We start from the raw sequence: 14,128 nt of genomic DNA on the forward strand, positions 1-14,128 counted from the left end.
TATGTTCCTTAGTCTCTGATGCTTCGGTTTACTCCCAATATTAAGTGCCTTAACATTGGTGCATTTAGACCCTTGCATTTGATAATTCATAATCTTAGTATAGTTATGATCCTCAAATATCATACCTTGAGAAACATCTCGGCTAAAATTGCCAATAGCATATTGGAACATGAAAAGTAAATGAAAGACGTGAGGAAACTTCAATGGAGAGACATGTTGAGAGTGAAACACCAAAGTCGAAAGCTCGACAAATATGATCAAGGGATCAAAACTGGAACATGCCTATGTAAATACTCCAAGAAATCGGAACAAGACCAACAAAATCAATTATTATGATTTCAAAACTTAACAACTTTCGCTTGCAAAGAGCAAGAAAGGTAAACACCTTTTGCTAATTTTTATTAATTTCCAATCAGTTTTAAGCCTTTATAGCTCAATATATTACTCCCTTCCGAGCACTTTCGGCTCTCCCGAAGTACCCTAGCATCTGAGATTCTGACCAGGATCAACACCCAGTTGACGACAATATTGAGTATAATACCCAACACGAGCACTAACAGTGTTTGGATTTGCACCGTCACATTCAAGCTGACCATTAATGGCACGAATGGTAGCCCCAAAACCCTGGCCGGAAATGATACGAGAATGACAATTGTTCATCCAGAACCACAAGGCAGTTTTGAATGAAATAACATTATCTCTGGCTACAAGTTCAGGTTGACTTAGTCCATTGAACCCAATGCTTTGTCCTGCTGCTCCATAGTTGTAGTTCCCTGTTATTTGTAGTGGACCGCGGCCGTAATACCCCTTGCCTGGCACACATGGATACTGAGTGTATCTCTTGTCACAGTAGTTTTTAGACGGGCCGTTTATCTCTTCTATATAGCACATATCTGCATGATATAGAGAAGTCGTATTAGTTATCATTCTGTCGAATTGCCAAAAAAGAAAAAATGGATGTTAGGTAAGACAAGGATTGTCGGATGATATGATAATGAAAAGTGTAGAAAACAAATTTTATGAGTTCTAATGACAATTAATTTGCAAAATTATAGAATTCAAAGGATTTAAGAATCACAAACAAAAATATCTATGTGGGAGAAAAGAGAATAAATAACTTAACTCAAAATGTCATTAACATTTCAAACAAAGAAGAAAATCTCACCACAATAAAAATCTAATAAATTTTCTATACACTATTTTAGGCTCTCTTAAATTTTTAGAAAATACTCCACTTAATAATCTAGTGATAATTTATCAGAATCATTGAATAAGAAACAACACAATTAATTATGAAATAAAACACCAATTGCTAAATAATAAAATTACTAGAACTTGACTTCAATAAAACTAATGATAATTAAATAGAAAATTTTTGAAGCTTGGTTTATTTTGCCAAAAAAAGAAAAGAAAAGAAAAGCCATCAATATTTATGAATGGACCACAAGTGATTTAAAATTTACAAAGTTGTAAGTAATGATTTAAAATTTACAAAGTTGTAAGTAATCACATGCTTACTAAATTATAAAGTTGACTACTACAACAAAGTAAAAAGAACGGAAAGTAATAATTTCTCTATCCAGTTGTAATTGGCACCCATATTCATGATAAATTATTACAATAATAAGTATTTCTTGTTAAAGTTTTAGTTTTTGTAGAAAGTTCTTCGATAATATTGCAAAGAAAAATAGTTAAAACTTCGGTAGATCCGGTTTCAAAAATCCAATAGACCAAAGTGTGCTATACTATCTCAGACACAATTTGGACTATTGAATTTTTGAACATGGAACTTACCCAAGTGTGAGTTCAGAAAAATAATCTATATATTACTGTACCAACATTTAGAAAAGTTACTAAAAATATTTTATAGAAAGTTCCAAAGTAATTCTCTTTGGTAGAGTTGTTGAAAACACTTACGTCCAGTCTCATGAGTGACATGAGCAAAGAAAGCAGCAACCTCCCTTTTAGAATCAGCAGCAGAACCAGCAGTTCCAAACTTAGAATACGACTTCTGAGCTTCAAGAAATGCCGATCGAGTATAGAACCCTTTTCCAGCACAACCCGAAGCAGCTTGGTTAGCAATTCCATTAAAGAAAGCGTCTGTGACAATACCAGCAACTGAAGCACCATTATTACCACCGCTGGGTGCAGCAGTGCAAGGGCCGGATCGGCAGCCGGGGCCACAGTAGTCGTTGCTGGTGCCGCAATAGCCGAATTTGCTGCAGCATAAGTTTGGTGCACAGCCACAGTTTTGACTTGAAATCAGCTGTGGGATGGCTCCGACAAGAACCATAATGGAGAAAATGATGGTTGGAAAATTCTTCATTTTTGTGCTTGAAGGAAGAGAAATGGATGTGGGCAGAAGCTGTTTGAGAAAAAAGGGTATATATCTTTATCTTTATACTCCATAAGAAGACGTTTTGGGGTTACTGTTCATTACTTTCATCTGCTCTTCCCAAGGGTATTTTGGTCTTTTTATTATGGCATAAAGGTGAAATTTGTGGCTCCTGAATTTTCTGATATTGACTTTGCATTTTCTTTTTCTATAATGCCCTTGGTGGTCCGGTTTTGCCCGTAAATTTGGAGATTTGTGTGTCCGTTTATTAATGTTTGGTTAGGCTTTCTTGTAATTTTAATCATGTTTGTGCCCTTTTATTGTTCTTTTCCTTAACCTTATCGTGATTACCTGGTGGGGTGAAGACCGAGGAGTCAGAAATGCCCATTTTTTCTCTCCTTTCTTCATCATCAGTCTCACTCTTCACTTCATCTTCCCTTCAATCATCCTCTAATTTCTCTCATCTTCTTCCTCTTTTCTTTTCTTTGGTTTTTATTGTTTTTGATTCTGACCGAGAGCAACAACAAGGTAAGACTCTTTTTCTTTCTCATCATCAAGACTTCTTTAGCCTTTTGGATTTTTTGGAGGATTTACCAGTCGAATTTTAACATATAATACGTATATATTTGTGATGTAAATTTTTTCCCGGTGTAGAGGAAATTACAGTATTACGGGTCTCCTCCGGCCTCAAGAGGGTTAAGGTTGGACTTGCATTTTTTCTCTCTCGACTTTCTTCTATATATTTTTTTCGATTTTTTTCTTTCCTGTCATTTTGGCCATATTTTTTTCGACTTTCTTTAGCCTTTTATTTTCTTTATCGTAATAATACATCCAACCAACTCGATATAGAAAATGGCAAGCAAAAGGAGGAGAACGGAAAGCCAGTGGTCCAAGCAGAAAAGAAGTTTTTTTCCCCCTTTAATAATGAGTCCCTAAATTTTTCCTTGAATTCTTTCCTTGCCATCTTTTTTTAAAAAAAAAATAAATGTCTTTCTGTATATACTGGCTTTTTGGATTTATTTTTGGATGTGTACTTGAAAATTTAGATATATGTTCCCTTCAAGTGCAATCTTGGAAATTGTTTTCGTACATGATTTTCTTTTGTTTTCTTTTTTATCGTTAGTATTTCTATGTACATTAGAGTTTACTCCTGTTTCAGTTTCGTCCGGGCATGACAAGTTTCATGAGATCTATGTTCTCGACAGAGAGGTAGGCCTTCTTTTCTTTCCCTATGTTTTTTAAACCACCTTACAAATTAGTAATTTCGTTTTATAGTTGTTTGTGTAAAATTTCCTCTTTGAACTCTTATTATTTTACTCGATTGAATTTCATGAGACAATAAATTGTATTTTTTTGCTCATTATCTTTTATGGATGCAACAATTTAGGAGTTCCATACTTACTAAGATTGAGGGTAATAGGTTGTGACTTTAGTACTTATGTTCACTTGTAGGCTTCCTATTATTGAAATTTGCAAATTGTTTTTTATGATAATCTTAGGAATTGATCAAGATTTGCAAATTAATTTTTCAAAGCTATCTTTGGGGGAAAAAAAATAGGTCAATGGCATATGATTTAAGTTCAAGATTCCAGTTTGTGGTCCAAAGAGCACGACCAGTTGCCGTTGAAGCAGCTGTTGGAAGCTCTATTGCCTTGCAGTAATTTTTCGAATCATTTCCAGATTTCGATCTGGGAAGTGGCAGACCAATGATTTACTTGCATAAGCCTCTTAATTTTTTCTCAATTGTTGGTTTTGGTTTTAATTTCAAATTCTTTGTTTTGACAGACCATCGATTTCCTATTCAGGATTATGGTATGGTGGTGCTTTTTCTCTGTTTTCGTGTATGTTGTCTTATCTGCAGTTCTCTTCTACTTCAGCATCAGTTTTACTATAATTTGTCTTGCTCGTGATTTTTTTTTTGGTTTCTATGTTTTGCAGGTCATAGATTCTATAACATATTGTTCATATTTTAGGTTTAAATAGTTTGGTCGAAGATTTGCATGTATTTCATTTACATTGCCTTGCATTAAAGCTCTTGCCTTTGCCGTCTTTTGGCAGATATCTTTCTAATTTAGTTCCAGGTTGCTTATTTGTTTTAATCTTTCCCATGTATGGAATGTTTTACAAAAAAATATTATGAAATTAGGTTCTCTTGTACCACTAAGTTGCCTTTGCATTAAACTTACTCTTTGATTTTGCTTTTCAGGACCAGCTGGTTATTCAATGTTGAAAGATTGCATAGGGTTCATATAGAGTGATCAATTTTTGAGGTAACCTTTTTTTGATCTGTCTCCACTGTTTAATTATCTACTTTTTTGTGTTTTTCATGTTTTGATTTTCCCCAACTCTTCTATTCCTGACACACCTACTCTTAATGAATAAGTTACTTACAATGGCTTTTTTTCACATGTTTCCAAAAATTGACTGTCTTATGGGCCTAGGTGGTTAGATAAAAAGTCTGAGCTTTTGGAGGTTGAGCAAGGCAAATGTTCCATGACCTTAGATCACTATTATTTTTTACAGTGAACATTATAGATTTGTGTATTGTGTTTTTGAATCAATTATGAAATCATGACCCCAGTTTCAATGGTAATTTTGTCCATAGCCCTTGGTTAATTGGGTTTTTTGCAAACATTGTGTGGATTGAGGGTGTGTTCTCTGCACTGAGATTGTGATATGTTATTTTCGAAAGACTGAGGTTATCCTTTATGGTTGGTTTGTGTTTTCCTGTGAATTGAGTGGACTACGTAAGTTTTTTCATTAGTACTTACTGTTGCCTGCATGTATCTGTTGCACATTGTACAAAAGTTTTCATGAGGCTTGATTGTTTGCCTGCTTTTTTGCCTATGTTATTAAATGAAAATTATGCGCTAATGGTAGACAGGCATTATTACGATGTATTGGGGATGATGACAGCCTAATTTTTCGTTTGACGAATGTTTAATCTGTAGGCATTTAAGTGATTGTTTGTGCAACATGTCATATGCTTTTTCCTATGGAAAGGAGCAGTCCACCATTTGAAACCCCTCCATAAACAATAACCACTATGAATATCCCTTGAGAAGTTTTACATTTACCCAAAAAAATAAAAGCAAAAGCAAAAGCAAAAGAAAGAGGAGATGTTCCATGAACTATTGCCTCCGTTTTTTTTTTTTTTTTTTTTTTTTGAGAAACTTCTTAATTACCCAATAACGATGCATAAGCTAATGCCAAGCAAACATTTGATACCAGTACAATGCAGCTTTCGTTGATCAATGCATCCAATAACCTAATACAAGAGCTAATCCACAGAACTTGGAAATTTTCAAGCACAAATAAGCAAGACTCCCTTCCCACAGGAACTCTTTGATAGCCCAAGAAAAACAGAGCTCGGCATGTTACAAACAAGAGATCAACATCAAAAGCTTTCCAGGATACTTATTGAGCATTGACAGGAACATATATACAAACTTTGGATTTGAAAGAACCAACACCAACCAGGTTAGATTTGATCTTCAGCAGTAGAGCTGGCAATTTGTCCCAAGTCCCGATGGGCTACCCATGCCCAAAGGAACTTTGGGCGGGATGGGTATTATAATTTGGTATTGGGTTTAAGTTGGGACACATCCCAACTATACCCATTAATGAATGGGAAAGGATGGGAAATACTTGGGTACCCATTGGGCTCAAATGGCAAGGGCTCCGTTTGGATTAGCTGTTTTTGGTAGGTGTTTTTGAAATATTTTATTGTAGCAGTGTATATGAAAAAATTTTACAAACAGGAACTCTTTGATAGCACAAATAAAACAGAGCTCGGCATGTTACAAACAAGAGATCAACATCAAAAGCTTTCCAGGATACTTATTGAGCATTGACAGGAACATATATACAAACTTTGGATTTGAAAGAACCAACACCAACCAGGTTAGATTTGATCTTCAGCAGTAGAGCTGGCAATTTGTCCCAAGTCCCGATGGGCTACCCATGCCCAAAGGAACTTTGGGCGGGATGGGTATTATAATTTGGTATTGGGTTTAAGTTGGGACACATCCCAACTATACCCATTAATGAATGGGAAAGGATGGGAAATACTTGGGTACCCATTGGGCTCAAATGGCAAGGGCTCCGTTTGGATTAGCTGTTTTTGGTAGGTGTTTTTGAAATATTTTATTGTAGCAGTGTATATGAAAAATTTTTACTATAAAATTTTTTTGAAATATTTGATATATTAATATGGATGGGATGTTTCTTGAGTTATTGTATATTACTGTAACATTGTATTTGAAAAACTTATTTTTTGAAAAAAAAGTCAATCCAAACGGAATCTTAGATTCAAAAATTATCTTTAACAATTTTTATAGTCATACCAGCGAATATAATCTAGTAGTCTTCCTAGTCATTATCCACAAGAATTTCCAGCATTTCAGTTAGTTTAGACATGTCATCCTTGGACAATGATAAGGATAAATATTCAACATCCTAAGGACCTTGGCCATCTTGATATATGTTGGAATATGGATGTATATCTATCTTTTCCTTTATTTGTTAATCCAATTTTTGGTGGGAATCTTGAATATAAAGCACTTGCATGTTTATTTAATAAAACTAAAAGAAATTTAATAAATCAAAAATATTAAAATTATATAAAAATAAAAAATGAATTAAAGGAAAAAAATATATGTAGAAAATGGATTTGGGTATTGGGCGGGATCAATCTAAACCCATCCCAAAATGATCCCGCCCAAGTTAGTCCCAAAACACATATGGGTAAGGTTGGGCCCAAACCCATATGACTCGGTTCCATCTCAAACCCAAGCAAATCCCGCCCATCCCGCCCATTTTGCCACCTCTAGTTACCAGCAACACGTATTTCCGATTTTCAGATGTCCACGATTTGCATAAGGGTTTTACTGTGTTGCATTTGCATCCCACATACATTGATAACTCCATTTGCTTTGAAGAGGAACACCTTGCGCAAAAGAGAGATGTTGCAGAAATTTGAGACATGAAAAAAAATTTAGAGACTAGGATTGAAAATTTTCCATTAAGGAAATAGAAAGTTTAAGAGCTATCAATTGCTACAGTTAAAATAAAATAAGAATGAGACAGAGAAATAGGTTTTGAAACACACACTGTGTGAGAAATGGATTTAAAATGTGGTCAATTGTTTGTGCTAGTAGCAATGGGTAATTCCAACAGTCCCAAACGTAGGGGGAAGCTGGTGTAGGCATTTAAAAAAAGAAAATCCTATATTAAGTGATATACAATAATACAATAATCACAATTTAAAAGATGGCGTACCTCATGATATCTAAGAGTTCTCATATTTAAATTTGATAAATGGGAACGTCATGCAAGTGGTTCTTATAGCATGCAAGTGTTTTTGGAGTAAATCGATTTTAGAAAAGTTTAGAACAGCACTAAGATTCCACTACGTTTTTTTTTTTTTTTTTTTATAAACTAGAGTGCTTTCTATAATTGGTTATCAGTTTTAACAGCATTGATATGGTTTAGTTACGATTACACTATAATGTCTTAGGGAAACAATTATCTGTTCACAAAAAGATATTAAAGTGCTACAATTAACGAACTCTTTAATGGCCTTTGTTGATTAATTCTAGAATTAGATGATCGTAAAAAACAATTCGACTATTAACATCGAACTTTTACTTTTTTTTCTTCTAAGAACAATAGGAAGGAATAGCCTTACATTCTTTGACAAAAAGAAAGAAAGTAAAAATCCCTAGCTACATTATTTGAGTTCTCAAGTACTACTGATTATGGATGGAGAAAGATTGCTCAAAATTGCTGTCCTTTTGAAATTCATGAAATTATTAATCAATTGGCAACTTTGGTTGACTGGTCTTTTATTGGGCAATTTTTTGACAGAAGTTTGTCGGAGAAAATCCTCTCCTTCAATTTAAAAGAAGAAAATTTTGAAGTAATTCCTCCTGCACTAGCCAAAAATCTTTTCTATGTTCGTCAGCTTGGGCTGGATAGTGACCTGATCAAGTTTAGGTATTAAGAGTCAATGAGTTCGATCGATTAGTTGGGGATCTAGCCGAATGATGTCATAATGATGCCATAAATATATTTTAATTATTTATAAAGTAAAAATTATATATAAATTACACATTTGCTTGACATATTTGGTGAGTATATAACAAATATGAAGAACTCATTCAAAAAGTTGTACAAATTTAGGCTGGAAATATAGTTTGATAAGTATTTATGGTTTAATATATAATTTTTTTGAAACAATTCAGTGTCAATTCTTGAACTTTAAGTCCAAATACACATTGATGAGCCTAAAACTTTTTAATAGGACAATTCTTCAACAAAATTGAGGTTTGTATGTAAAAATACAAAAGTTAGAGTTGCGTAGAGTAATTATAAAAGAAGTTTGGGAGTATATTCATGATTATAAAAAAGTGGAGGGTCAAAACAAAATACTAGAAAAGGTTTATATTTAATTGGCAATTTCTTCTCCACCATGCATCTTCATCAGCCAGGAATCGGGAGGTTTCAACCTTCATCTGCATTCCCCTTTTTTTTGGTTTCTTTTTGTAATGATTCCATTGTTTTTTTTGTCCCTTTTCTTCAACTGGGTAAGAATCTTCCCCTTATTCTTTATTTTCGTTCTCTCCTGTTTTCTTCTTTTTTTATTTAGATCTATAAATCTTTGAGAGATGACAATGATAGATTTATAGATCTATTTTCTCTTTTCCTTTTTTCTTCTCTTGCAGTAATTGAAACTTTTTATTATGATTTGTCAAATATCTTACCACCTTTTTTTGGAGAGATAAAATTAGGCTTTAGAAATGAAGAAAATTTTTGAAAAAAATCACAAATCAGCGATGAAGAAATTCAGGTAAAATGAGGTTTTTCCCGATTTTGTCGATTCCCAGTTTAACACGCAATTTTGTAAGGTGACTTGGACCGAATGCTTGATCGGTCTTGGTTTGCCCGGTCAGACTGATTAGTCTAATCCAAATTTTAAAACATAGGATTTAAAAGGACATATTTGACTTGTGGATCTAGCAGCAGAGCATTTGAGACTGAAAATATATATGGATGTTAAACAAGGGCGGCAACGGAAAGATAGTCTAATGCTATACCAAAGCAAGGAAACAAAAAGAAAAAGGATTAAAAGTAAAATTAGTTGTGACCAAATAAATGTAGCCAACTTGAACATGGTATAAAAGCAATTGAGCAAATGCCATGTTCAATTCAAGATAATTGGGGTACAAAATCTAGATTAACACGGCAAATTAGGTTGCAGAATGTTGGGTGTGGGCCAGCTCATTTGTGGGCCAAACTAGAAAACCAAATACTTTTAGGTTTAAGTCAAAAATTTGACTTAAATAAAAATGGTGAGCAGCCGCATGAAGTATGATTCTTCGGTCCTTGTGCGAGAAAAAAGATTTCAGCCGCCGCTCTTACTGGCTTGGTGAAGAAGGAAAAGAGAAAAATAACTTGGAGATCTTGATTGGAGGGTGATTTGAATCCCGATTGAGACAAAATTTTACATATGCGATCCTCTTATCAAGCTCTACTCATCTACTGGTTCAGATTTTGGATTTCCTCTTCGTTTGGTGACATCTTTCCAAACTCATTTCTTTGACAGTTATGGTTTTTTTGGATGATTTTGTAGCAATTTCGCTTGGTTGGTATTGGTGATATTATTGTCATCCGAATATTTTGGATAGACCTGTGTATTCTTATTATTGTGATAGCGGAGATTTTTGACTGGAGTAGTTCCCGTGATTTTTCCCAATTTGACTATACAACACGGATGAAGGTTACTAAATACAAACATGAGATTTATGAAATAGAGGGCGTAGAAAACAAATGGGAGAACAAGAAATCTATATTGTCTTTTGTTTACACTTTAATTGATCATTTTTCTTTCTTTCAACTTGCAATACTCAATCTCCTTCAACTTCAATTTCCTTCAATGTTTCTTCTAATTTTTTTCTTGGTGCTGTAAACATGACACATTTCCTACTACTTTTTCTTAAAAAAAGAAAAAACATTGGCACGTGAAGTTGGCAATTGGCACTTATCATACAAATGGCCCTGGAGTGGCCCTGGATGTGCGGTATCGTTTGTTTCTTTTCTTTCCTGGGTAAGAGTTCTTGGACTTGGACCACTCATAAATAAAGTTGTTTTCTCCTGTGCGGTATTTCTTATCATGGTTGCTCTTACAATACAGCCAGCCAATGAAAGTGAATGTGATAGAGAGATATACGCACGGAGACAAAGACAAGGCTGCTCGTGTCTCATCGTACGATCCAATAATTTGGGAATTCGAAAAATCTAAAACCAAAGGAGAAAACAAATGTAAATGTGTAAATTTACAAGTAACAAGTATTGGTGTAATCAATGCATAAATGTGTACATTACAGCTGATAACATGCATAAACAAGATAAACTCACATTTAACGAGACTTGACTCAACGGTTATGATTGTTGAATCTCAACCTTGATTTTCTAGACGAACATCTCGCTGTACAAATTATTTAAATTGCTATTTTTAAAATTTTTGTAAAAAAATATATTATAGTGATTTGATATATATGAAATAAAAGGGTGATTGAAAAATTTATTTATGAAAAATCTAAAAAATTATCTATAGAAAATAGTAATGGAAGCAAAGGTTTTTGAATTATTGGAGCACCCCTAAATTAGGAAGGACGAAAATTCATTATCACATCATAGGACCAGCTAGTCTATTATTCTACAAGGTGAGATAATTATGAAATTGACATGAAGAAATACTTCCCACACGAGTCATGAATCGATCAGATGTGGGACTGGTGGCGGCCGCCATCTCAAAAATTATCATACGACAAGACGTGTTTCAACACCATAAGTTGCTTTCGAAGAATATTAAAAATAATGTTCTGCACAATATTTGGACAAGGTCACAAGAATGGATCAAGGCCTCTGGCATCTACACAATCCAATTGATTATCTCAAGTTGATCTGGGCCATTCAAATTTAATTTTGCTTTACAAAAATTTTTCTTTTATAGTTGAAGGCCCATATCTTTTTTTTTTTTGTCGAATACATCATAACTTCATTTCATTTTGTAAACTTTATATTACAAGATTTAGATACAGCAGATTCGCTTCCTCTGAGGTCACTTTGGGCTTCCTCTTGGAGCCACATGGGAAAACATACATCCCATTCAACATTTGTTGTTAGCTTGACAGCAAATTTTGCTACACTATGTGCACATCTATTCCCATCTCTATGCACAAAAGAAAAAGTACATTGTTGAAGGCCCATATCTGGTTCACATAAATTCGGCTCAATTTTGGCCATTACTCGAAAACTGTAACTAGGAGTGTCAATGAGAGTAATCAAATCAAATATCTTTATATTCAAGGTTGTTTAATTGTTTTAACGAGTTTAAAATTTTATTTAAATTTGACTTGTTTATTTGTTAAATCAAGTTTAAACGAGTTTTTTTTTATCGAATTTAAAAGTTATCGAACATAAAATACAATTTAAATTTAATTTAACTGGTTGGCAAAACAAAGTCGAACGAACTTTTACCTTTGGTTCAAGTATTAAATAGTTTTTATTTATTTATTATTTTTAAGTAGGAGGTCTTGAGTATAATCTTTTTCAATCCAATCCTCCTGAATATCGAGTGATTTGATTCATGTTTCAATCCTAACTGTAATTGCCCGCCCTTATCTATTCAGAAGAAGCAACCATCCGATAGTTCTTATAGTTCTTGCCACTGCATGCGTGTTACTCATTCTGCATCAGAAGACCACCAATATAGAATCAACCCTCCATTTCCAATCCACAACTTTGCCAACAAATCAAGCTAAATTGTCTAGTTCTATCCTCTTTTTCTTTTCTTCCTACAATCTCCTTCCACTCAAATCAAAGAAGCAATACCCATGAAATATTCTTTTGGGATAAGAGCAAGTTTATATCATATATGAAGTGTCCTCAATATATAATATCACCTAATTTTAGATTTTGGTTTTGAAACAAAGTCAATTTTTTTAAATTTATCATTTGCTTTTGCTTCTAAATTTTAGATTTTTTTGAAAGGTAAAAAAGTCAAAAATCTAAAATCTACCCAAGAGTAATTTTGTTGATTTTGATTAATCTGCTTTTTGTAAAGTTTACAGCTAATAAAACTGTATCAGAGTGATTAGAGATCCATAATTGGGTTGCATATTTATTACTATTCAAACATTATTACATAAGAAAATAAAATGATGTTAATTGCTTTTAAGAAATAAAATCTCAATTTTACTTATCTTTAAAGTAAATTTGGAAGTCAGAAACTTGGCTTATATTTCTGGTTTTTTTTTTTTTTATTTTGCGCCTGCGGGTCTATAGAAGGGCTAGTTTGTTGGAGAAGAAAGATGTTGGAAGATGAAGGAGACAGCCGAAGTAGGAAAGGGAGAAATAAGAAGCGGCGTCATTTAGGGAACTGCTTTGAAACTTAAACTAGATTGAATGGCTCAAATCACTGAATCAAAAAATCCTTTAGCTGCTCAGCTTGAGTTTCACTAAATATTTTGAATTGCAAAGACCTAGTCAAAAATGGTGTTTGATCATGAAAAACAAGGAAAAAATAGAAAAGTTTTTCATTTTTTGGTGAACCATTTTCTTTTTTCTATTTTGTTAAAGTTTTCCATAAAATATGTTTACCATAGTTTGATGGGTTAGTTGCAAAACTTAGCTCTTAATTATAACAAATTTTGCACTTTACTCCTTAAAATTATCTTATTTTGACTTTACTCCACTATTAGTCAACTCAAACATTATATACCCATAACCTGAAAAAAACATTCATCCTGAGGGTTAATGACAGTAAATCCCCTCAAGGTATTGCATGTTTTATACTTTACTCTATAAAGTCATCTTTTCTCAATTTGTAGGTTTGTCCCAAGACCATTAGTTAACTCCAATATTCTGTAACACCCAAGAAAAAACAATAGCTAAGAGACATTTATATCCTTGACAGGATAGTGAACTGAATAATATTTTATGGATATGAGTCTAGTTAAATTTCATCTCGTAATTACACTTTTTTAAGACAGGGGGAAATTTCTCGATCATTTTATGCCTTAAGGAGGAAAAATAAACAAAATATTATTTAAAAAATAAAATATGAAAACTGAAAATATTACTAAATTTGTAAAACCCGCTTAAAAACTGTCAATCCCTCTTTTCAAATGTGCATATAGGTTTGCTTTTCATTTAATGGCTACATTTTTGCTTTGCATAAAAAATATACACTTTTCGTTGTTAGTAACAGTACAAAGGGACAAAAACATGATGGATTTGGCATTCCAAAGCTTTACTGTCACTTGTGCTCAGAGCGCACCCGACGTGTGTACAATCAAAAAATATATAATATTAATAGTCATATATTTTAAATAAAATTTTTATTACTAAAGCAAATTTTAATCTTTTAAATATTTTTCACAAAATAATTTTATATTGGTAGTTATGTTGAATACATATACTTAAAAGTAAAAATAGTCATGGGTGGTTATAGATAGTTAAAGTAAAAGTAATTTTTATAAGGGCAAAAAAGAAAGTTCATAAAGTGACGATAAAAGTTAACCCTAATTTTAACCTCAAATCTCTTTGTCAAGCTTTACATATAACTAGTGCCAAAGGCACACCCACATGTATGCAATTTAAGAATAAATTAATTTTTATGAAATTTTCTTTAATGAATTGATAGTTAGTATTTTGGTAGTTATGTCAATTGGTAGTTATCTTGGTAATTAAACCTTTTTTCATAATAAAAAGTTTGGATGTTTAAAT

The 14,128-nt window shown here is 33.0% G+C and overlaps 2 protein-coding genes across 2 annotated transcripts; one reads left to right on the top strand and one right to left on the bottom strand.

The window, feature by feature from the left end:
- Nucleotides 1-229: 229 nt before the first annotated feature.
- On the bottom strand, nt 230-2,373 carry LOC113764825 (endochitinase EP3-like). The gene is made up of 2 exons (XM_027308836.1): nt 1,918-2,373; nt 230-893 (listed from the first exon to the last, which is right to left on the bottom strand). The coding sequence occupies exons 1-2, from the start codon at nt 2,324-2,326 to the stop codon at nt 481-483; spliced, it is 822 nt and encodes a 273-aa protein (XP_027164637.1). The 5' UTR covers nt 2,327-2,373; the 3' UTR covers nt 230-480.
- Nucleotides 2,374-2,715: 342 nt separating this feature from the next.
- On the top strand, nt 2,716-5,141 carry LOC113766753. The gene is made up of 5 exons (XM_027310909.1): nt 2,716-2,863; nt 2,990-3,036; nt 3,495-3,544; nt 4,121-4,147; nt 4,542-5,141. Exons 1-5 carry the CDS (start codon nt 2,716-2,718, stop codon nt 4,591-4,593), a joined length of 324 nt encoding a protein of 107 aa, XP_027166710.1. The 3' UTR covers nt 4,594-5,141.
- Nucleotides 5,142-14,128: the final 8,987 nt, after the last annotated feature.

The sequence above is a fragment of the Coffea eugenioides genome, chromosome 3 (assembly GCF_003713205.1).
Source record: "Coffea eugenioides isolate CCC68of chromosome 3, Ceug_1.0, whole genome shotgun sequence".
NCBI lineage: Eukaryota > Viridiplantae > Streptophyta > Magnoliopsida > Gentianales > Rubiaceae > Coffea > Coffea eugenioides.

What these genes read in the sequence shown, in the direction of transcription:
- LOC113764825 (XM_027308836.1), bottom strand. Translation starts at nt 2,326, where the DNA reads ATGAAGAATTTTCCAACCATCATTTTCTCCATTATGGTTCTTGTCGGA. An exon ending in TGTCACTCATGAGACTGGAC is followed by an intron (nt 894 to 1,917) that starts GTAAGTGTTTTC and finishes TATATCATGCAG; the next exon opens with ATATGTGCTATATAGAAGAG.
- LOC113766753 (XM_027310909.1), top strand. Translation starts at nt 2,716, where the DNA reads ATGCCCATTTTTTCTCTCCTTTCTTCATCATCAGTCTCACTCTTCACT. An exon ending in TGACCGAGAGCAACAACAAG is followed by an intron (nt 2,864 to 2,989) that starts GTAAGACTCTTT and finishes TTCCCGGTGTAG; the next exon opens with AGGAAATTACAGTATTACGG. An exon ending in CCGGCCTCAAGAGGGTTAAG is followed by an intron (nt 3,037 to 3,494) that starts GTTGGACTTGCA and finishes CTCCTGTTTCAG; the next exon opens with TTTCGTCCGGGCATGACAAG.